We start from the raw sequence: 25,398 nt of genomic DNA, 5'->3' as shown, positions 1-25,398 counted from the left end.
GAATATTGGTTGCCAAATCTCATTTGATGTTATTATATTACTGACATCAACAGGACTCATAGCAGATTCTGAATATAATTTATATTTGATTATATTATGTTATATATAGTTCAGAAATCTAAATTTTAAAGGATATAGTGTAGACACAAAGATGAGAAGTACAAAAATTCACATTCATTTTACATGCTTTATTAACCTTTAGGTTGCCTTTGTCGAAATATTTCGGCCCAGCTAGTCTTAAATTTAAAAATTACTTGGAGTAATTTAAGAAAACAATATAGTTGCCCTTTTATAATTGGCCCTTTGAGTACATCCTATTTTTCAGGTGTTGGTGTATTCTCTAATAAAGACTGATCTTTTGACATCAGACAAAGCAATCTTACACCATTTTAGTCTATTTTTTCATTTGCTCTTCTGTTTTAACTCACTTAAAGAAAAACCCAGGTCCTTACCAAGGGTCTGTACGGTCCCATGTGATCTGTTGTTTCAACAAGTTCTGATTTCATCTCCTCCCGTTCACTTTCTAGTCATTCCACCCACACTAGAATTCTTCAGGGCCTCTGCATTTGCTGCTTCCTTTGCCTGAAATGCTTCCTCGTTGCTTCAGGTCCCTTTTCAAATGTTTCCTTACAGGGCAGGCTTTCTGTCCATATCCTATCTAAAATAGTAGGCCCCTCTGACCACCATCCCTTTACCAAGGGCTTTATGTTGTTTCATGCACCTATCACCATGTAACATATTATCCTCCACTTTATTGGCAGTTTACCTCCCCTAGAACGAAAGCTCCTTAGGAGTAGGGACTTAATTTTATGCTTTGCTAAATCCCCAATGCCTAGTACATAATAGACATCCAGTAAATATTGTTGAATGCATGAATGTGTTTCAGAAAAGGAAAAGTATACCAACTGGAGAATTCATTCACTCTGCAAAGTAGCACAAATCTTTTATTAAGAAAAAGTCCTGTCTTCCTTTAAAAAGTAACAGAGTATTAATGGAAATGGAAAAAATAGCAAGCTGGGCAGAAAGGCAGAAGGCAAGAAAGAGTGGATCATGGAGAAATATAGTGCTTGGGTTGGTTCTACAGTTTTTGTTAAACTTGCCAACCCAGACAATGGACTTTTCCACACCCTGACAGAGAATTGAACGGAATGTGGTGTTGAGGATAGGAACAAGGATTCACAACACCTACTACACCCCTGTATCTGCCATCTTTTTCTCAGTTGGTGACGACATGCCTTAGCAGGATAATTGCAAGTTTTGAAGTCACTTGTCACATTAAACCCTTATTAACTGTTTTTAAACTAAGGGGTGAAGGTTTTTTCATTGTTCCTCAAGTATTTTAGTTACATTGTAGGTGTTAACACTTCACTTTGCTTATCTTTTTTACTTGCTTATAAAACTTCTATAATCATTGACTTAACAAATAATATGGTAATTGAAGAAAAGCTTTAATTGATAATCCAGGGACATGTAGGTAACTAATAATTCCTTTCATTTTTTAATTTTTTAATTTTTTTAATGTTTATTTATTTTTGAGAGACAGAGAGACAGAGCATGAGTGGGGGAAGGCAGAGAGGGAAGGAGACACAGAATCTGAAGCAGGGTCCAGGCTCTGAGCTATCAGCACAGAACCTGACCTGGGCTTGAACTCACCAATTGTGAGATCATGACCTGAGCCAAAGTCAGATGCTTTTCCCACTGAGCCACCCAGGAGCCCCTTTATTTTTATTTTTTTAGAGAGAGAGCATAATGAGTGGGGGAGAGGAGCAAAGGGAAAGAGAGAGAATCTTAAGCATGCTTCATGCTCAGTGCTGAGCCCAACCTGGGGCTCAATCTCATGACCCTGGGATGATGACCTGAGCTGAAATCAAGACTCAGACATTCAACCAACTGATTCACCCAGGCACCCCTGTAGTCATTCCTTTTAAACATGTACTGTAAAAAGAAAAAATCCTTCCTTTTTATTGTTTACTTGTGGAAGCATATCCTTTAAAAATTCTGTCATTGAAAAATAATTGATAAAGTTTGCTGATTGCATCTTTAATGACCTCAGAGATATAATTGTGCCAATGACTAAATATATTCAGAACTGTATATATGCTTGGAAGGGCTATCTGTGAAATAGAGACTAGCTATTATAGCTCTAAAGATTCAGAGGAAGCAGAATAGTTTTATAACATACATTTTATAATTTATCCAAAATAAAATACTACATCACACAGTATATGTGTTCAACAAATACTAAATTTAATTTTGAAGTGCTGAGTTGAAAGTATTCTAGCTACGTCTACATCCTGTCTGCATGACCATCTGTCATCAGTCACATTTGTAGCTGGGATTCTTGTATTCAGGGAAAGACTGGACAAGGTCCCTTCCAATTCTAAGACTTTATGTTTCTATAAGACTATTTTATCATCACTCAGTTTTGAAGGAAAAACAACTGCTGAATGGCAAGGCAAACAATATGCATAATAGGACTTTTTTATTTTGTCATTGTTATTAATTAAAATAGGTGAGACAGATAAAAGAATAAAAATGATCTATCTAAAATATATCTGTGAATACCATTTTAAATGTCACTGGGGCTCTCGGGTGGCTCAGTCAATTAAATGTCTGACTCTTGATTTTGGCTCAGGTCATGATCTCATGGTTTAGTGAGTTTGAGCCCCACATTGGGGCATTGGGTGGGGCTGCTTGGGATTCTCTCTCTCTGCCTCTCTTTCTCTCTGTCTCTCAAAATAAGTAAATAAACTTAAAAAATTTAAATGTCACTAAATTCTAATAAAATGATAAAGTAGAATATAACCAGTGTAAGTCCTTAGAATTCTATTTTTAGTATTAACTCTGTGAAGAATCATTTCTTGAATAAACTGTCAATCACTTGATCAGATATTTTGCAAATTAGATTTTAAAAGTATTTTTAAAAACTAAATATCAATGAAGTCCTTTATTTAATGGCCTTAAATCATGCATGAAAAATTTATTTTAGCAAACAATGTAACCATAGTATGATTTGGCTTAATTTTTTTGTTTGTTAATGTAAATAGCTCTAAACAGATAAACCCCATATATCAGTGACTTAACATAATAGAATCTTATATCTTGCTCTTATAAGCTAATAGGGGTCAGTGATGGAGAGTGGTGTCCCAATACTACACAGTTATTAAGGCACTGGACCTTTTTTCCCATCTAGTGTTACTAACTCTCTTTGTAACCAAATGCAAGTTCATCTGCCTAATGTGCAGCAAAGCCAATCACTGAGACTTCAGGTAGCAGCAAGAAAAGTGTTTATTCCAGAGGTAGCCAAAGGAAGAGACAGGAGGGCAAGCCTCAAATACTCCTTTCTTCCTAACGTGGGAGAGAACAAGATTTTTACAATCATAGGGGTAGAGATTATATACATAGTGATGAAAAGGACAGGGAAACTTATGACTATTTATAAGGAAAGATGGAGCATGGGCATTGAGCAAACATATAGGTAACACATCTTCCATGTTCACTTTAGGGTAGAGACTTAACATCAGAATCAGTCAAAATTCAGCTCCTGATGTCTGGAAGTTATCTTAGGACAAGGGGAAGGGGCTACTGGCATGCTCTGAGAGTTGGTATAAACTGGAAGAAGTCTTAGCCTCCTTATCTCAGGAAAGGAATGCAGGGTCTTGTTTATTCATAGGCTGCAAGCATATCGGTGGACCTTGAGTCCAGGCCTCTTCAGAGACAGCTAGAGTTTGTTTGTGGGACCTGAAAAGACACAATAGCTGATTAGGGAGGAGCAGTTCTCTGAAAAACAAGCTTTATCTTTTCTGCTTGCTTTCTGGAAACAGCCCAGAGTCCCATATAATCACTTTATCCAACTCCAAGTCTAGGATCTCTGAATAGAAGGAAATCCTTTATCAGGTCCCAGTATGTTTCCTGAGGGTATAGCTGAGTGGTAGAGCATTTGACTGCAAATGTGTTTCCTTATAGCCCTTTGAAATATAAATCTGCCTACCACTTCATACATATCCGACAGATAATGACCAAAAATAAGAGCATGGGAGACACATAGCAGTTTCTTGCCCATAGCAATTCTGAAATCCACAAGGACAGGCTTTATGAAGGCCACTTAGTTGGAGGGTTGGAAAGTTCCTCGAGTAGAACTTCACTATTTGGGGAGAATCCTCTTGTATATTGTTCTCTGTAACCACTGTCTCCACCATCTGAGAAGTTCTTTATCCTCTATAGCCATATATAAAATGGGTGTGAAGTAGACTGCCCTCCTTGGATATTGCAAAGCTTTCATATCTTGCTTTGTGCTGGTGCAAGATCAAGTATGTCAACCAGCTTAAAATTTAATAGTCTCAAAAAGTTAGTAGTCTTCCAGGTGCCAACAGCCATACCAATGTTCTTTCTTACACTCCTCAAGCATGACTTACTTCTTTGCTTCTCCCTTTTAATATAATGACAGGTACCATACAGCTGTGCGGGAAGGCTAATCTGACATTTGCCTTTAGGTTGTTTTAATGGGATTGTGCTGTTCAAAGGTTTTTTCAATCTTGTTTTCTATTATTTGGGGTCTAAAAACAACTTTTTCGATTTTTCTCTTTATACTTCGTTTCATTTTTACTTGTAAATCAGCCTATTTTCATCTAAACTCATCTCTTTCTTATGATTACTTACTAAAGGCAATAAATTGTAGAAAATATATACCTTCATTCTGACTCTTTCCAACCATGGCCCCCCCAAGCTTACATTCAATAGCAGGTAGTTTGCCTTGCAAGTTATCATGGGAACTGTTGTACCAAATGTTTACCATGACCTAGCAAGATTTTCCAGCCTTCCAATGTTACCTTGCTGCCACCACCTGACCACTAAGTCAATGTCACATATTTTAGCGCTTTTTTTTTTTTTTAATGGCAGCACCCATTTTTGGAAGCAATTTTTGTATCAGTTAAGTAAGTAGTGTTAGGACCTGTAAAAGAGGAACATCCAAATCTCAGTGGTTTAACAAAATAAAAATTTATCACTTCATAGTCCATTGTAGCTGGTTGTAGGGCTTCTGTTTCATTCAGAAGCTCCAGACTCTTTCTATCCTGTGGTCCTGCCCTAATCTAGGTTCTCAGTGTTGAGGAAAAAAAAAGATTGCATATGGGAAGATGTAATGGGCTGGGCTGGAATTAGCCTGCACCTTCAGCTCACATTCCCTTGGCCAGAGCCTAGTTCTTAATCACATAGCCCCACCTAAATAAAAAGAGTAGAAAATGTAGTTCAGCTACTTACTTGTACAGAAGAGTAAAACACAGATAGCAGTGAAAGGTAGCAGTATCAGCCATAATTCTTCTGTACACATAAAAATAACCTTCCTTCTGGGGAGCCTGGGTGGCTCAGTTGGTTAAGCATCCAACTCTTGATATCAGCTCAGGTCATGATCTCACAGTTCATGAGTTCAAGTGCTGCATCCAGCTCTGCACTGACAGCATGGGGCCTGCTTGAGATTTTGTCTCCCTCTCTCTCTATGCTTCCTCCGCTTGCTTTCTATCTCTGTCTCAAAATAAATAAAAATAAACTTGGAGCGCCTGGGTGGCTCAGTCAGTTAATTGTCCAACTTCAACTCAGGTCATGATCTCACAGCTCATGAGTTTGAGCCCCACATCGGGCTTTATGCTGACAATTCAGAGCCAGGAGCCTGCTTCAGATTCTGTGTCTCCCTCTCTCTCTGCCCCTCCCCCACTCACGCTGTCTCTTTGTCTCTCAAAAAATAAATAAACGTTAAAAAAAATTTTAATAAAAATAAGCTTAAAAAATAACCTTCCTTCTAAGTATTTTGCATGAAAATATCACACTGCTTACTGTGTGTTTAGTACACCTATTTGTTGGACATTTGAGGTAATAGAAGACGTATGTCACAAGCATATTCATTCACCTTTATTTACCCTGGTATGATTTCTAGTTGATTGTTCTGAATAAATCCAAATCAATTTATCAAATAAGTAAATATTCTAAGCAGATTGCTGCTAAAATGAGATTGTCGAAAAGCACGTTGTAAAGCTAGGACAGCCTGACCATTTTTTACGAATTATAGTGAACATCAATCACCGTAATTCGGGAAAGTGGCAATGGCAAAAGGCTTACTTTTGTACAAGTGATAGCACAATGCTGTTGTGATATTAAGCTTCTCATAGTTCAGATTCAGTATTTGAGAATAAAATCCAAATAAGATTCTTACAATCATAGTGAATGAGAGAAGGGAGGAAATAAAGGGTATACAACCTACATACTGGTTCCCTTACTAGTTTCTGTGTTATCTTGACATGAGACAGACATTCCTTTATTCACTTCTACATGAGTGTTGTCACATTAACCAACATTTCTTGATCACACATGATAACCCAGGAGTTGTGCCAAACTCCAGGGATCAGAAGTAAACAAGTCCTCAACATGGCAGGTGGTGTTGCAGAGATGTTCAGGAGAGTAAGAGAAGGGCCAAATAGTGTCCATAGGACGGCTTGGCAAAGATGTCTGCATAGCAGGGAGACTCGCATTTGGTATCAGAATAGGACAGAGGATGGTGGACACTGTCAAGTTCAAGGCAAAGGGAAAGGGATGAGGAGGAACACAGGTGTGAGAGAGAAGATGGGAATTTGAGGTGCTACAAGTTGTTCTGTATATTGGAGGTCTAGTGAAATGGAGTCTGGAGAAATTAGCAGAGAAATATTTGTATGACATGCTAAGAAGTTTGAACTTTATTCTGAAATTAGTGAGAAAGCAGTGAAGAATTTAAAGCAAGGGAAACATCAGACTTGTGTCCAAAAAAATATCCAGGCTTAAGATTTTGGAGAATGAGTTGGAGCGAGGAAGAGTAGAAGCAGGGAGACAAAGAGGAAATCATTGACTTTTCTTTTTTTTCTCAAATTGAATTTGTGAATATACCAAGGAATGGATAATTCCATGACCATGCCTCTGTGATGCATTTTAATCATCCTGCAATATAGTCATTTGAAATTGGTTCAGTTAATGATGGTAATCAATCAGCAAGAGTCATAAAACTATTCACAGTGCTATTACTTATAGTTTTGATTGATGAAGAGGATTTTGTTTTCTTCTTAGGGTTATAATTACTTCCCCCTTTTTTTTTAGAGGATATGTTCTGTAGGCTCCAGTTATTTTAATGTCCGATTTTATGATACTTCCTTATACTTACGTTTATTCGTGCAGTGTTTATAATTATTTCAAAGCTATTTTTTTTCTTTCATTCATTCTTTTTTTTTTTTTTTTTACAAATACAGTAGAATTACTATCTCTAACACAACTGGGAAGGAGAAATCCCTGGAAAATAATCATTACTTTTCTGGTGTATATTTATGTATTCTTAAATGATTAAGGAAAATAGCTAAATTACAACTGTTATCTCAACTGAAATGAATTATTCAACATGGGAAATCAGAATTTGATACCCATTTTGATATGTTTCCAGTTCTTTATTTCAATTTTGTTATATTCAAGTTTTCAAATTGTGATGTAATTATATTATTTTGTCTCCATGCATCTGAATAAGAGTAAGAATACTTGCTAATTGTTATTGAACGTTTTCTTTGTGCCAGTAACTGTGGTAAGTACTTTACACAAATTAACTAATTAAACCCTCACTACGACCTTCATGAGGTTTTATACCACCTTCATTTTCATGTGAGTCAAGTGGCTTTTTGCAATTCACATAGTAAGTACTGGAGCTGACATTAGAAAGCAGGCTTTCTAACTTGGAGGTCTACCTCTTTACCAATACCCTACATGGCACCAAACCACCTCTGTTGTGGATGGAGTGAAAAGAAGCCTTCAAAATACATTAAAGTATAATTTTATACTTTTTAATTAGATTTTTTTGTGGAGCACCACTGAACAATTTTGTTCTCTGCAGAGAAGTCCAGTTTTAAGCATCTGAATAAGTGTCCAGCTTAGCAAAGCCAGTATATTAATGGTAATGTATGTCATTCATACAAGTCAACAAATATTTATTGATGAGTTGAGCACCTGCTTCATGGTAAGTTCTGGGATGCAGAAGAGTTCTTGCCTTCATGAGATTTCCTATTACATACAGGCAAAAGGCACCAAATAAATCTCCCCAATCACATTCATCCATGCTTGTCTAACTGCTATACTGTCATGATTATGGTTCAAGAGTTAAAGATTGCCAAGTTCAGTGAGATCTGTGGCTTCCTAATATAGAATCCAGTTTCTAATGGGGGCGCCATATGGAAGGACTGAGCCCAAAAATAAGAGCTTGAGCTAGGTGGAACATGTCTATTGATTTAAAAAGCTTATAGTAGGTAAGTATCATAGTGTAGTGGAACACATTTGGAATCTAGAATCAAACGGATCCTATAGCCAGGTCAAGCAGCCTAACGTCTCTGAACCAGCTTACTCACCTATAAAGTACTAAGAATATTAATTTATTCATTTTTTCAGCAAACATCTTTTGGACGCCTTCTATCCACTAGTTTAACTCACCTCACAGGGCTATAGTTATAACTAAATGAAATATTGTGTGAAAAGCCCCAGGTACATAGTAAATATTCATGAAAGTTAGCTCCTTTACATCTCAATCTGTTTTCTTTTCTTGACTGGATTTTATCTTCCACTGCAGTCAGTCAGAAGGTTCAGTGCCCAGGAATGGCCAGGCTGTGGGGGAAACTAGTTCATACCACCTGATCTTAATGAAATGGATTGAATGGAACTCAAACAAGATTGATTAGCTATATAAAGTCAAATCATTCCAATAAAAAATCATACTCGTCTGGAAGCAAAATCTATTTAGAAAGTTGTCTCAGGGGTGCCTAAATTGGTTGAGCGTCCGACTCTTGGTTTTGGCTCAGGTCATGATCTCATGGTTTGTGAGTTCAAGCCCCACATTGGGCTTGCTGCTGTGAGTGCAGAGCCCACTTTGGATCCTCTGTTCCCCTCTCTTTCTGCCCCTCCCCCACTTCTATGCTCTCAAAAATAAATAAACATTTAGAAAGTTATCTTAGAGTGCAAGCCAAGCTTCTGGTAACAAGAAAGCTGTAAGTATGGTGGAAAGATGTTTCCTCCCACATTGAGTCCAAAAGGGAGAGATCACAGGCTGATGAAGAGGCTCTGCCTACATCACTTCATGCTTTCTTCTCTGATTCAAAGCACTTGCTCCACTTTTCACCAGAAGATCCAGAAGTTGTGTTCGCCACTTCTGCTCCCATCTACCAGCAAGAACTTGTCATATGGCCACACCTGTTGCTTGGAGGATATGAAATTCCTTATTGAGGCCATCACATGTGCTGCTAACCTCACAGAGGCTCTCTTACTAAAAAAAAAAAAAAAAAAAAAAAAAAAAAAAAAAAAAAAAAAAAAAAAAAAAAAAAAAAAAAATTAAAGAAATGGATAATGGGGTTCATTCTGCCAGGGAAGCCAAATTAAGATCAGAAGGCTCCCTGGTGAGAATATAAACAATAAAAAAAAAAATACCCAGTTTATATAAAATTCCCTGGACAAGGAGAAGCTTTGAAAACTGGCTCCGAGCCTGAGCTCTGGGCCTGGGTTACCCACAGACCTGCTTGTGGATGAGGAAGATGGAGTAAAATGTGGTCCAAGGTGAATCAGGTGGAGGTGGCCCAATTCATGTATGACAGAGAACTGTAGTAGCCTTTGGGGAAGGGATTTGAAGGGAGGCAAGGAGACCAAACAGAAGGTGCTTAATAATCTAGGTAAGGAATAGTGAGGCAATGCTCACTTGAGCATTGAAATCAGAGATGATTTCAAGAGATATTTTAAGAATTAGAATCAGAGGGTTCAGGAGCATTTATCAGGTGGTACAGGCTAAACTGTAGTTGCAAGTAGAATTTTAATGATTAGAATTTACAAGATGTAGGAATATGTTTTGGTTAAGGTAGGCTGAGCTGCTGTTATAAATGCACCTGTAAAATATTTAATGGCTCAAATGTCATAGAAGTTTATTCCTCATCCACATAATTGTCCAAGGCACGTGCTTCTTGGCAGATGGCTCCCCTCCATGCAGTGATTCCAGGAACTCAGACTCCTTACACCTCAAATCACTTTTAACTTGTTATATTTTAAGAACCACATTTTATTCACTGGCATGTATAATAACAGAAATATTACTGTTGTTGAGTTTATAACAACTCTAAATTGAAAGGAATAGAGCAAATTAAGAATATATAGAATATATTACAGATTATAGAGTTACTTACGACCGGGGGAACTCTCTGTGATAAATATCTCTCTGTGAGGTATTTTCTGACTTTTAGCAGCATTCTCTTGGGAATTCCAGAAATTGAAATTGAAAAATCCCAAGCAAGGTCCACACCGCAAGTGTAGAGCCAACACAAAGCTTGATCCTATGACTGTGAGATCATGACCTGATTGTGACCTTCACTGACTGAGCCACCCAGATAGTGGTCTTGCCCCATTTTTTAAAAAAAATTACATTCATTATTTACCCAAAAAGGAAAAAAGAGGATAAATTTCAGAAATAATTCCTTAAAATCTATTAGTAAAACAGGTCTTGTTGTTTCATGTGACAATTTTTAGTTTTTTGAAAAATTCTCATGTGGAGTAGCTTCTTCTCTCTCAGTGGCATGTAAGTGAAATCTTATTGTTTACTTTCTTCAGAGAAACTTGGGAAGTTGTCTCATTTTAAGGATTAAAAAACTATAGACAAGAGACTTTGTTAAGAGCACACTGCCTGTAAAAAGCAAAACTGACTATGGCCAATATTCTTTTCACCATAGGATTACCAAGAGCAGAGTCACAGAATCCAAAGAAAGAGGGAGACAGAGAGAGAGAGGAAACACACGCACACACACACACACACACACACACACAGAGAGAGAGAGAGAGAGACAGAGAGAGAGAGAGACAGAGAGAGAGAGAGAGAGAAAGAAAGAAAGAAAGAAAGAGAGAAAGAAAGAGAGAGAGAGAGAAAGAAATCCCAGTCCACAGTTGGAAGACTGAGAAAAGCCCACTGAAATCGGTAGTTAAAAGTTATGGGTGACACTCAAGGAAACAATTTCAGAAAAGTACTGGGATAGCCAGAAGGAAAAAAAGTTGAAAAAAGCATAGAAACTTTGGGGTGTAATTTTTTAATATCCTGATTTTTTTAATGGGAAAATTAAAGTACTTTTCAATTTTCTTATATTTGATTTTTTAGGGTTTGATTTTTTAGGGGGTTATGATGGCTGTACCAACGTAGTAATATATTCTAACAGAATTCCAGGGAAAACTGTTTCCCTTTGGAAACAAAAAGAAAAAGAAAAAAGGGAAATGGCAAAGAATATCTGTCATATCTAGTCAATGCATTAATTAATTACTGGTCATAGAAGGAGCACCCAGAGGCAATAGGAGTAAAGCCCTTTGGAAAAAATGACATCTAGGGCACTCCTGCACTGTGTTTCTCCTATATCACGGATTAATATATAATTTATATTCAAAATTAAAGCAATTTGTCTAAAGAAGTGTGGAAAAAAAACCCATAAGTAACCACTGCCCTTCCATATTTTAGTTTACCTATACTTGCAGACGTTATCAAGAAGTTCCATGTAGATATCAACTGTAATTTATGCCACATATGAAAAGGAATTGAGTAAGCTGTATTTATCCCAAATATAACATGTAGAATCTTTTCTCACATATCCTGAACTCTGCATTTACAAGGGAAAAGTAAGCCAGAAAATCACTCATAAAAATCAATAGCCTATTCTTGTCACTTACGCCTTCTCTCTACAGTGTGCCTTGAAGTGCCTTCTACCCTTCAAAGAAAGAAATATACTTAGTTCAGCCCTACGCTGTGTTACATCACAGTATTATTTTTAGTTCGTCTATGTGCTGTATCATGGTAACTTCATTAACCACAAATTTCAAAATCATTGGAATATTTATATTTCTCATTGTCAAAAAAGTTTACTCTTATTTTATTACAGTAAGCCATATGCTGTTAGAAACCTTTTGCATTTGAATTTTAATATTTTTAGTTATTTTCCCCTATGTAATATGTCACTCATAGGGCACTCCAAATCTCCAACAAAAAACGAAGCAGGAATGGGAGAGTTTAAGGAAATAATTTTAATACATAAATATATGTTTTGAAGATGTTTAAGTCATTAGTGAAAAATAAATGTATATAAAGACATAACCTATTCTCTAAGTATGCTTGAACATTACCTTTACAGACCTCTTTCAAGTGTGAAGAACCTTATTATACAATACACACACTCTGTTGCATTTGGGCAGCATAGATGCTAGCTTTAAAATTTCTAGAAAAACCAGTACCTTCAGGAAAATCCACCTTAAATTTGAATTGTTTTTAACTCTCCACACTCAATACTTATGTCCACTTCTCTTTGTTGTCCTCTTTTACTCTTCTTTCTCTTCCTCTTCCTCCTTCTTCTCTCTCCTTACTTCCAATATGAGACTGAGTTTCAGTTTGGCATTATTTTTGATTAGGGGTAAGCATCATTGAATGACTATAAATCCCCAAAACAGGAGTAGTTGAACATACAAGGTTTGGGATAAGAGATTTAAACTTGTTAACCGGGAGGCTCGTTAATTCTGAGGAGAAAAAAAACAGTATTTACACTGAAATATCGTTAATGCTATTTTAAGGGAAAAGAGGCTGCCATCTTGTGTATGCTGTGTTGATTGCACACAAAAGTGGACCCATTCAGAGTTTAGTTCTGTGTTAGACTTAAATTACATTAAAGGCTAAATAATCACACAAAATGTCGAAGTGCTCATCAGTGACACGGCTCCAAATAAAATAAAATAAGATAAAGCATAGCATTGGGGCATGTATTCCTTTAGTACATGAGAAAACATTTTACATACCATCTAATTCTTCTTTTTGAGACAATTTTGATCCTAAGCTTCAGAAATAATTAATAATCCCTAGGACTAGATTAATCTAGAATTTTTAAAGCATAGAATTTATAATTATAAAATAAAAGAATTAGTTTTTAGAAATAAATTCTGAAGTTAATGCTATCTGATAAAATGCATGTGGAAGAAAGTTTGCTCTTGACTATGACATTAATAAAAATAAAACCTGAATTTTATTTTAGAGCTAACTTATCCTGCTTTCTTCTTCCATACTTATTTCCCTGTTTGCATTTCATTAGCACCATAAAAAATGTTTTAATGAGGATCATGGCTTAGCTAATAACAGCAAAGCACAAATTGCTAGAAAATGCTTAAGAGCTGAGATGTGTGCAGTAGAGATGCCTTAATTTTGAATAGAGCCACATGCCTCACAACAATTTGATAAGTGTTAGTGCCACCTTGTGGTTGAATGCAATAATGCAACAAAGCAGCAGCACTATCAGGTGAATTTATTAATTTTTTGGTTTTTTGAACGAACAAACTAAATACATATACTTGGAAATAATTTTAATACATAAATAAAATATATTTATATATTTATTATAAATTATTTATTTATATATGTAATAATATAACTATATAATTATATATTAATTATTGTATAATTATTATATTATATAATTATATAATTATTATTATAACATATATATGTATATATATATACATATATATATATATATATATATATAACATAATATATATAACCTGGTTATAACCAGGTTTCTGGTTATAACCACCAGAAAAGATCAACCACATGTTAGGAGCTTGGGAGTTTTATTAAAATAAAATAATTTGAGTTCACTGGATAGTCTGTTACATTAAAACAAATTCCTAAACATGTGGGAAATTCCTTATGTATGAAATATAATAAGGTACTATTTCCCAAAGACAAATTAGGGATTGTGAGTCTGAAAAATGCACTCAAGAAAAATAGGCCCCATGGTCAAAGAACCCTGGAAAAATGCCACAGGTCATATCCCCTTCTTGGAGAGTCATGGTGCACATTCACTTATTTAAAGGCCATGGAAAATGAACCTATTTAATTTTGTTCTAAACCAGCATTTTCTAAGTATGCTTGTCCACAAAAATTCCCTTTTTAAAGAAGCATATAATGCCTATTAATAATCAATAAGTCATAACTTGCTAAAATAAAGTTAGAAAAACACCTTTAAACATAGAAGGTAGAAGTGTTAGACACAAGAGCAAACTTGGAAACCACAGTGAAAGTGGATTAAAGATTGTATCCATTGGCTGTGTATACTGCTGACTCAAAGTTTTGTAAACAATATTAAGTAACAGCTTTGGAATATGAGAATCTTATTCTGAGATGTTGAAACAATTACAAGTGCACCAATGAGGTCAAAATGACTGAAGTGTTTTATAATTTTTCCAGAAGAGAGTGGGAAATATTTATTAGATGGAAATTAGCACATTTTGACTAACCATTTTATTTTTAGAAATTTACCTAGAGGACGTAATAGGAAGTGTTGGGTATAAACTCAAGGGTACTCATTACAGCCTTAGTTGTACTTTTAAAATGTAAGTAACCTGTTTCTCTACAGTCATAATTCTAGGTAAATGTGTTCACACATTTATCCAAGTAGATTATATCCTGTTATATATATAGTTATGTATATTTAAATAAATTGATATGAAAATCCAGGCTATTCAGAAGTTTATTTATCTACCGGTTATTGAGCACCAAGTATGTTTGAGACAATAATATCATATTTCATTCATGTAAAATGATAAACATATGTGTTTGTACAGATATGGTCAAGAAACCAATTTTATAGGAAGAATATTTTTTAAGAAGAGTGTTAGATACAAATCTTTTACTGAACCTAAATAAAAAAATTAAAATTAAAAATAAAACAAAAACAAAAACAATGTGTCCAGTCCCCTACGTTGGTATCACAAGGCAAAAGTCTTGAACTATTAAGGACTCTAAGTCACAAAGGTCCTCTATGTTAAGAACTTGAAAACAATTAGAAATTCCTTAAATAAACATGATATTAAAAAAATACTAAATTTTAATAGTAACATCAGAAGATTCTAAGTGATGGTTAGAAAGAGACATGCAGCAAATTTTACGTTGGGGAGTCAAAACAAAGCAGAGAAAGTCAGATGACCGACTCATCATGAGCGTGCATCTGGATTTGTTTTTCATGTACAGCATGTTTATGTTTGCTAACATATTTGCTATCTCTAATCCAGGTCACCCTGTGGCCGAAGCCACATGTTTATGAAATATTTTACCATCATAACATGTTTTCAGAGTTCCTCAAAACTGTCTCTCTTCTACCAATCCCTGTGATCTTTGTGCCTGTCACCATTCAAAAATCTGTCCCTCATCCCTAACTTAACCTGCAGACCTGCTTTTATTGGCTGGATTGTTATTTCCTCAGGCCATTGGATACATACTGCCTCAAGTGGCATCATCGATATGACACCAAGCATGAAAAATGTGTTTGGAGGTGGCCTCGACTTTACTCACCTGTTCTATGCTGTCGTTTCTTCAATGTAACCTCAAGACAGCGCTAGAAGTGATCTCACAGGCTTGTTGGGTGGTGTATTATATCTGATATAGTAAGTCGTCAGCACATGTTCCCTGGAGTGATGTAGATCCCCTTTTGTAATTTAACTTCTACTATGTACCTGAGGACGACCGAGCAGGATTCCCGAAACTGGGAATTTTGTCAGTTCACCTGTATGGCAGGTGAGGAAAATGTTTCTGGGAAGGGGCAAGAAACAGATTGTGTCTCAAAAGGATTTACTTTTGTGTGTATAGGCTTCTGTGCTGAATTACTAGAAGTTTTGTCAGTCCTTTTACAGAATACCTAGACTAAATGGAGTGAGACCCAATTTAAAAACACAAGGCCCAGTTTCTTGAAATCACTTTTCTTATAAAAGAGTTATTCTTACTTTTTGGACAAAAGAAAGAGAGCATTGTTACATCCTGAAATGAGTGTTTGGTGATGATGTGCCAGAAAGAGCGCTATTTGACTGGTCTTCAGATGTGAGTTCTCATCTGACTTGAAATGAGCCACTTAGCCTGTCCTGGTTTTCTCATCTGTAAAATGGAGACTCAATTGTAGGGTGGATAAACAAATACTGAGTGTGAGCATTCTATAGACCAGAGGAGGCTGCTTGTCATTAGTAGCATTATTTATAGTATCTAATGATTATTCAACATCTTTCCAAAATTATTCCCTGATGGTACTTTAGAGAAAAGCAGGAAAATATGGATGTTTGGGACATAAGTAGAGGGAACATTGCGTCTGAAAATCTAAGTTTGCTTCTATCCTGTTACTTCCTGGCTTACTCATTACATGACTGGGGGAAAGTCACACTGAATCTCAGATTGTTTCTCATCTTCAATATAGGTGGATAACGTTGTCTTTTATCAACATCTCAGAGGATGCATTTAATAGTACTCTGTACACTGTAAATTGACTCAGTAGTCATTAATCTATACCTCCACATCTATTTAACAAATATTTACTGAGTGCCTCCTCTGCTCCAGACACTGTGCCGTGTGCTGGGGAAGAGTCTTGGCCTTTATGGGGGTCATAGCCAGTGGAAAAATGTACACAATAAACAGTTAGACATACAAAGTAAACTATAAGTAACATTCATAATGATTAGTGCTGTTAAGCAAAGAGCAAATGCCAAGGAAAAATAATAACAAAAATTAATTCAGATTGGGAGGTTGAGAAAGGTATCTCTGAGCAAGTTATATTTAAACTAAGACCAGGAGGAAAATACAATGCCAGCCAGGCAAAAGGGGAAGAGAATGGGAGGGAGGGACTTTTCAAGCACAGAGTCTTGCTAGAATATGCAAAGACTGGAAGCAGAAAATAACTTCCAATGACAGGATAGCTGGAACGTGGTGAAGGGCCCAAAATGGAGTTGGAGACATGGCAAGTCCTGTCTACCATGTTACAGATTTTGGATTTTATTGTAGGTGTAATTGAAAGCTGTTGAGATGTGTTAGGCAAAGAAGGGAGAAGATTAAATTTGTATTTTTAAAAGCTCTGCCTGTCATCTAGTGAACTAATGGAAGGGGACACAGAAGGTGTGGAGAGCCCAATTAGGAGGCTATTATTATAGTAGTACAGCAAAGAAATCATGGTAGTAGCTTAACTAGATTGGAGGCAGAGAAGATAGATAAGGTGAGTTTGGGGATTAATCGGACTTGGTGGTGTCCTGGATGCAATGCATGGAGAAGAAGGAGGTATTGAGAACAATTTCCGGGTGTCTTGCATAAGCAGTTGTCAAATGGTGAAGTCATTACCTGACCCAACAAAGCCTGAGGGAGGAGCAGTTAGCAGGAGAGAGGATCAAGACTTAAGTGTTGGACATTGTTGATGATGGGATGTCTATTAGATATCCAAGTGGAGTCAACAAAAGTCAAGAGGAACAGAGGTCTACCACCCACACCCTTAAGTCAGTGATTCATTCAGTTAGTCATCGGATGTTTATTGGGGACCAATAATATGTCTGATTCTGTACTAAGTGCTGGCGATTTAAAACAAAACAAAACAAAACAGTGATCCAAATGGCTCTGATATTATGGAGCTCCTTATATTTTAGCAGGTAGCATAGTTACATACATGAATTTGAAATCATGAGGGCATGACTGAGAAATTTCATATAGGTACGTAGATTTTAATATCCCTCCAAGTATGTGCTGCAAAACTCCCAATCCCCAGGGTCCTCAGCCCATAGTTGGGAACCACTGTGTTAAAAGTAGCAATTTTAGAGGCGCCTGGGTGGCGCAGTCGGTTAAGCGTCCGACTTCAGCCAGGTCACGATCTCACGGTCTGTGAGTTCGAGCCCCGCGTCAGGCTCTGGGCTGATGGCTCGGAGCCTGGAGCCTGTTTCCGATTCTGTGTCTCCCTCTCTCTCTGCCCCTCCCCCGTTCATGCTCTGTCTCTGTCTGTCCCAAAAATAAATAAAAACGTTGAAAGAAAAAAAAAAAAGTAGCAATTTTAAACTTTTTGGTTGCACTGACTCCCCTAACGAATGCATTATAACAGGTTACCATATAATAGCCTGCATTTACATTTATAAATATTTTTAAAGTTTGTATCATTTTGATAAAATCAAACTGTCGAAATGGGAATTTCACAATGGGAAATTGGGATCATTATTTCATTATACCCAGGCCTAGGCATACAAAAAGCTGGACATTAAAGTTACTTCAGGAATGTGGAGAGTTTTGAGAAAACCCCCAAATGATTAAATAAGAAAAGCCAAATCCTACAAGTCAGTCCTTATTTTGAGCACAGATATTTATGTGTCATTGCAGTGAGGGGAGATGTTGAGAGGGGATGCTGGTAGTAAGCTTAAGGATATCAGCGTACTTGTAATGTCTAACATCTATATCATGCTTCACAGTTTACTGAGCCCCACTTATATTTTTCTTTAAATCATATAGACCAAAGTTTTCAAGTGTAGCTTCAGTTTAGACAAAACAGAAAGAATTAAACAAAATCTTATCATAACGGAGTCGGGCCTTGTATAAAGAACTATTTCCTGAGGATGAAGATTGTCACACTGGAATGATTTACTTGAGGATGTCTCTGATTCACCTTCTCTAGGAGGCATAGACTCACCTTCTCTAATAGCATAGACTCATTAGATCCATTGGCCTCATTCATCAGTCACAATGAGAAATGGTATGATATATATAGAAGCATGTCAAAGCCCTTCCCCCATCCCTGTGTAGTAGAAAAATCACAGGCATTAGAGTCAAACAAGCTTGGTTGGAATTTTAACTTCATCTCCTGTTAGCTGTGTATCCATGAGCAACTTACTTAACAGCTCTGATTTTCTTTTTTCTTTTTTTTTTTTTAACATTTATTTATTATTGAGAAACAGAGACAGAACATAAGCATGAGAGGGGCAGAGAGAGGAGGAGACACAGAATCTGAAGCAGGCTTCACGCTCTGAGCTGTCAGCACAGAGCCCGACGCGGGGCTCAAACCCACAAACTGTGAGATCATGACCTGAGCTGAAGTTGGACGCTTAACCACCTGGAGCCACCCGGGCACCCCTAGCTCTGATTTTCTTTATTATCATAGGGAGCTTGGAAGGTGTGCAGGGTTAATATGAAGTTGGCAGATGATTTAATAAGCAGTTGTCCCCTTCCCCCAATGCCTTACTCTGAGACCTCCAACCTTTCCTAGCATTCTAAAATTGAAAATTCTGAGCAAGAGAGAATGTGGGACCAAAGATGAATTTAAAGTCCAGTTTGTGACTCACCTTTCCTTAAGCCCATCACACTAGTATAAAGTTTGAGCAGCATATTTAAGTCTAAAACTAGTCAGTTAGGTCAAGATGCTGGATCATCTTTTTGTAGTTGACCAGATGATACCAAGAGAAATGTCAGATTCATCTCTGTCATTTATAATATGAATTAAATTGACATATGCAGCATGCAATAGAGGTTTTTAAATATCAGGACAGGGTTACCATGTAAAGATCAGAAAAAAAATAATTACTATTATTATTATTACTTAGATTTAATAGTATTATATACTGTCCCTTTAAAATTTAAGGAAAATTTTAGGAAAAAAACCTTAACCTTTATTTTCCCATGTGATAAGCTTTATTTAACTTTTATTCCTTTAAATACTTCCTTATGTTTAAATGAGCTATTCTCTTGCTTCCAACGAAAGGCATGATTAACATGAATCAATCTGTATCTCTTTAACAGGGACAAGTGATCCATACGTGAAGTTTAAAATTGGAGGAAAAGAAGTTTTTAGAAGTAAAATAATACACAAGAACCTCAATCCCATATGGGAGGAGAAAGCTTGCATTCTTGTTGAGCATCTTAGGGAACCATTGTATATAAAGGTGAGCCAGTTATTTGTTTTTCCCTAATGCAATGACATAAAACTCGCTGTTTGATGGTTTTCTATCATGTATCCTTGTCTGATGAGATTTTTCACGAGAGATAAATTCTGCTGTGCACAACTCTAACCTGTTGATGGTGTGACAGAAACGAAATAGAGGGGAGGGGAAGCATGGGAGCATTTTTCTTCAGGACAGTTCTATTGCCAGTCACGTAGGAGGATTATGGACTCCATCTTCTCCTGTTTGGCAAAGTTAAATGATTTAGCACACTCTGGAAATATATATAAACAAGTCTCCATAAAATCTAGCAAGAAAGAAAGCTTGCACAGAACCTAGTCTTTTTGTCCAAGAATTATATCAGGGGATCTACCATTAATGGTTGCAAACAAAATATTTTCCTTGAAAGATGAGAAGGATAAAGATATCCAAAAATGGAAAGAAAAAAAAAAAAGAGTGTTTCCTCTCACTTGATGAAGTTTTGTTTTTTGTTTTGTTTTTTAAGAACTTAAGGAGATTCCTTGTTTTGTTTTTAAAATTTTTTTAAATGTTTATTTGTTTTGGAGAAAGAGAGAGACAGAGTGCAAGCAGGGGAGGAGCAGAGAGAGAGGGAGACACAGAATCTGAAGCAGATTCCAGGCTCTGAGCTGTCAGCACAGAGCCCAATGCAGGGCTCAAACTCATAAACCATGAGATCATGACATGAGCTGGAGTCAGACGCTTAACTGACTGAGCCACCCAGGCGCCCCAGGAAATTTATTTTATTTTCCTACCTAACTTCTCTTTAATCCATGTCTCCAGATACTTTTTCTGTATCTAATTCATATTTGTAGACACTCTTTGTGGTTCCTGTGTTCTGACTATCCACTCAGTGACCTAACCTTTTTCTATTTTTACCATAATAACCACATTTTGCAACTGGCACTTGAGCCAAAAATCTCATATAATCACTCTTTGAGCAACCTCTAGGCATCCTCATTCCCATCAACTCTTCATTTATATTGCCTCCATTTGTTTCTCTTCTACACAGAAAGGGATAAAAAAAAAGTAATGAGGCTTTTATTAAAATAAGAGCAGAACTGACTGGTCTCAAGGTAGTGAATTACCTCAGTTGAATGTTCACAGTCAGGTACAGATCCAACTCCTTATTCCACTCTTTCCCCTTCTCATTACTGCACTTGATTAGTCTTTTTTTTTTTTTTTAATTTTTTTTTTTCAACGTTTATTTATTTTTGGGACAGAGAGAGACAGAGCATGAATGGGGGAGGGGGCAGAGAGAGAGGGAGACACAGAATCGGAAACAGGCTCCAGGCTCTGAGCCATCAGCCCAAAGCCTGACGCGGGGCTCGAACTCACGGACCGCGAGATCGTGACCTGGCTGAAGTCGGACGCTTAACCGACTGCGCCACCCAGGCGCCCCTGCACTTGATTAGTCTTAAAATAACCATAGTAGAACAGTTTTTAAGATTGGTGAGAAGAGAATCTTCTAAGGACTTAGTTGGTAAATTTCTAGAAGTCATTATAGGAGAATAGATCCATATTTGCATAAGAAACAGTCTCAGAGCACCTGGGTGGCTCAGTGGGTAAAGTGACCCACTCTTGATTTCAGCTCAGGTCATGATCTCACAGTTCATGGGTTCCAGCCCCACATTGGGCTCCGTGCTGATAGTGGGGAGACTTCTTGGGATTCTCTCTCTCTCCCTCTCTCTCTGCCCCTTCAGTGCTCTCTCTCTCTCTCTCTCTCTCAAAATAAATAAATAAACTTCTAAAATTTTTAATTAAAAAAAATAAAAGAGATAGTCTCGAGTGGACATTGGCTAAAGAAAATCAATTAAATAGAATTCATGAACTGTCTTTTAACATGTAATGAGTGACAGCATAAGAATTATTAATGTGGCAATATTCACGGCCAACCTTCCTCCCACCAAAGGGAAGATCTTCAGAGTTGGAGATGCTTTTCGTCCCTCCTCTCTACTTCTAGAGAGAAAGAAATATCTAAGTGAGAAAAAAGGGAGTGACTTTATAATAAAGAACTGAGATAGAAGTTGTAAAAGGAATTAAAAATACATATAAATGGTATGTAAAGGAAATTTTATTTCTAGGGAGGTTTGGAAGAGATGAGTTGGGGTAGCTGTGGCCATGGGGATGATGGACAGGAGAAGAAAGCGGGGGTTACTAAGGATTAAACTGAACCATTTGGATCTTGTTTAAGGTCCCTTATGAGAAAAATCATGGAAGGAACAAGATTTATTCTTAATTACTTTTACTGTGTATCTGTTTCTTTAATGGAATATTACTCCACAACAGAACCATGTGGATCTCCAGTCTTTCAAAGGATTAAGAAATAAACTTCTCAAAATTACAGTTAATTTCTTTTGCTATTCACTTGAGCTTGAGAATGAATATTCATCTCTGTAGAAATCTAAATGTCAAAATGGATATTTGGAAAGGAATATCACAATAGGCTCAAAAATAAACAAAAATCTGTAGTACACAGAAAAAAAAATGGTGGCAAAATTTTTGTTTTGGTTTGGGAGAGAATATGTCCACACATATACTTGTGCCATTGGAGACAGGGATACTACATACAGGCCCAAAGCCTTGGTTAACAACCACCGTATAAGCAAAAGCTAGGAGAGAGACCCCAAAGATTGTTTTTGTTTTTTTCTGTTTATTTACCACGTTGAGTTTTCAAAGTACAGCATCATGTAGCCATGACTTAACTTGTACCATATAGAAAAAGATACGTAATGAATTATAAAATATTTGTCACTTTTGTACATTTCTACCTAAGAAAAATGATTAAGTAGAAATTATACTGGTCTTTCGTGTACAAACATAAAATGACAATATTTTTATGTAATAATTATGCTTCTAAATATGCTTTCGTATTTTTCATTTGATTTTTGTTTTCTATGAAATGCATAGGGCATCTTTTGAAAAAAGTCTCTAATTTTTTGCTTTCTTTTTTTCACTTTTTATGTTATCTGCTTTTTGCCTAACCTTGCATACACAGAGACCTAAATCAAATACACTGGTGGAAATATTTTAAGAATTTCATGAACATTGCTTTATTTTCATTGTCTCTACATAGCCATGTGTGATTGACTGACTTGATTTTGATATGATGCCCATATCCTATGTACTGGGAGATTAATCTTCCCTGAAAGATTTCTTAGGGACTAACTGATTCTGTACTGACAGGCAATATGAAAATGCATCCATGTACTAGATGGTTAGAAAATACTGTCTACAACCCTCCTGTCTGTAGTTAAAGGAAAAAGAAGCTTATATGTGCCCTGTAATCTGATTTCTATCAATGCAAAGGTTACCAAGGGAAACAAAATTCACTTCTGAGCCAAGATTGTAAAATCACATTAAAGTTGCAGTGCTTATACCATTTCTAGCAAAAACAGATTTTTCCCTCCAAAAATCTTGGAACTGTCATTTAAAAAAAATTAGACACAAAATAAAAAATAACATACATTCCAATTGGTTAGAACTCCTATAGCTTTTAATTTTAATAAGACTATTCCTTCAGTTCCAAATGACTTTACAGTAAGGGCAGATAAAAACAAGTCTATAGGAATGGACTTGAAATATACTTATAAGGTCGTAGTAGAAGCTGGGGGTTTAAATGCAGTAGTTTTAACTGAGACAAGAGCCACTGGAGCCTGGTCGGTAGCCACAGGGATGCCTGCTCAGGCACACATCTTAGATAAGAGGGTAAATTCAGCATCCATTTCAGCTGAATTGAATTAAATTTTCAATTTTCATTTCACTGACACTATTATTCAAGTTACACAGTGAACACCCAGAGTTATAGTGGAAAAGAGAGAAGTAATATAAAGGGGAAATGGTTGTATAAATTGCTGCTTGTTTGGCCTAATCACAGGCTAAAAATCTGAGTATTAGATTGGAGTGCTTTTCTAATAGAAAGGTTTTGATAATTAGGAAGGCAATTCTGTTTGGGATCAGATTACTGTGTCTAAGACTGTCATTTTACCAAAGTTGACATTTCCTTAAATAACTCATATATATCCAGGCTTTAGATTTAAAATTGATGGGATGCCTGGGAGGCTCAGTTGGTTAAGTGTCTGACTTCAGCTCAGGTATGATCTCACAGTTCGTGAGTTCAAGCCCCATGACTGGCTCTGTGTTGACAGCTCAGAGCCTGGAGCCTGCTTTGGATTCTCTCTCTCTCTCTCTCTCTCTCTCTCTCTCTGTCTCTCTCAAAAATAAACATTAAAAATTTTTTTTAAAAGATTTAAAATTGAAACATTCTTCAGCATGGTTCAAGTTAAGCACCATATTGCTATCTTATGCCAAATTATTTCTGAGTAGGTTTTAAGGGCCCTAAATGAATGTCATATACCAATGATAGTCAACCCTGGCTGTACATCAGAATTACCATGAAGCTTTTTTTTGTTTTTGTTTTGTGTGTGTGTGTGTGTGTGTGTGTGTAAGAATCCAGATGTTCAAGTGTTTTCCCTACAGACTTTGATTTAGGGCCTGTATGGTAGAGTACAATCTTCTGTACTTTTGAAACACAATAGGTTATTCTGATGCACTGCTTAGGTAGGGAGGGAGCTATTTTTCTAGACTTATAAATGGAAACACCTGAGTAATTGGAAGAAAATGTTTCCAACCCTAAACCACGCAGCATCCAAACCAAATTATTCCAAAGTTAGATGCTTGTGTCATCTTAGATGTTTTGTGTGGTTCAAAAGTACTTCCTAAATGCATGAATCAAGAATCTCAACTATTAGCAACAACAACAAAAATCAATAGCAAAACAAAACAAGGAAACAAAAAAATGTGACTGTACTTACTTTTGGTTTATGGGCAAAGAACATAGGTGGTTATTGAGTCTTGGGAAGATAGAATCTCTGGTCACATTTTCACTATAATAATAACTACCATTTCTTGAGCACCATGCGAGGCACAAGGCCTCCTTTATCTCATGTAATCCTCAAAATACCTGACAAATGACTTTCCTCATCCCCATTACATAGGTGAGTAAGACTTAGAGAGATTTAGGGTTTCCTGTGTCCACCCAGTAATTATGCAACATAACTTGTATTTTCTACTAAAGATGACTAATTGCAATGGCCCCAGTTAGGTTTTCTTTTTTCTTTGCATTACAATGTCAGTCCTACGATTTTGAGTTTAATTATTCTTGTATAGTGAAATGGTTATTTTGAAGCTGCCTGAATATGAAAATGAGTCATGGACATATTTTCTTCATAGAATCTTAGATCCTGGGTCACATTACGTGATCTGGGTCCTGTTCTATATCCTAATCCCATTATGCATCTTTATTCAAAGTCCACTCTCTCTGATTGTTCTCTGAAACATCTTATAAATAGCAGTCCCCATCACTCCCATACCCTGAGATATTTTTCCCCATGGCACTTATCACTACCTGTCATGCATTCATTTATTATCTGCAGCTCCCCTATATGTAAGCCCCAAGAAATCAGAAAATTTGTTCTGTTCACTGCTGTATTTCCAGTGCCTAGGACAATACTTGGCACATTGTAGATGCTAAACAAATATTTCTCACGTAACTGAATGAATAAATATATGAATCATTTGAACTGGCAATTGAAAACTCCACTGAAGTCGTAATTACCT

At 36.5% G+C, this 25,398-nt stretch overlaps 1 protein-coding gene across 23 annotated transcripts in view; it reads left to right on the top strand.

Moving 5' to 3' along the window:
* The window catches only part of MCTP1 (multiple C2 and transmembrane domain containing 1), a 537,798-nt gene that overhangs the window by 271,925 nt on the left and 240,475 nt on the right, over positions 1-25,398 (top strand). For all 23 annotated transcript variants that reach the window (XM_030324980.1, XM_030324949.1, XM_030324905.1 and 20 more), the window contains exon 3: positions 19,622-19,764. In XM_030324980.1, coding sequence (XP_030180840.1) covers positions 19,622-19,764 — 143 coding nt within the window. The remainder of the gene's footprint in view (positions 1-19,621; positions 19,765-25,398) is intronic.

The sequence above is a fragment of the Lynx canadensis genome, chromosome A1 (genome assembly GCF_007474595.2).
Source record: "Lynx canadensis isolate LIC74 chromosome A1, mLynCan4.pri.v2, whole genome shotgun sequence".
NCBI lineage: Eukaryota > Metazoa > Chordata > Mammalia > Carnivora > Felidae > Lynx > Lynx canadensis.
The sequence above is the reverse complement of the archived record's forward strand: the minus strand, read 5'-3'. Positions and strand labels throughout refer to the sequence as shown.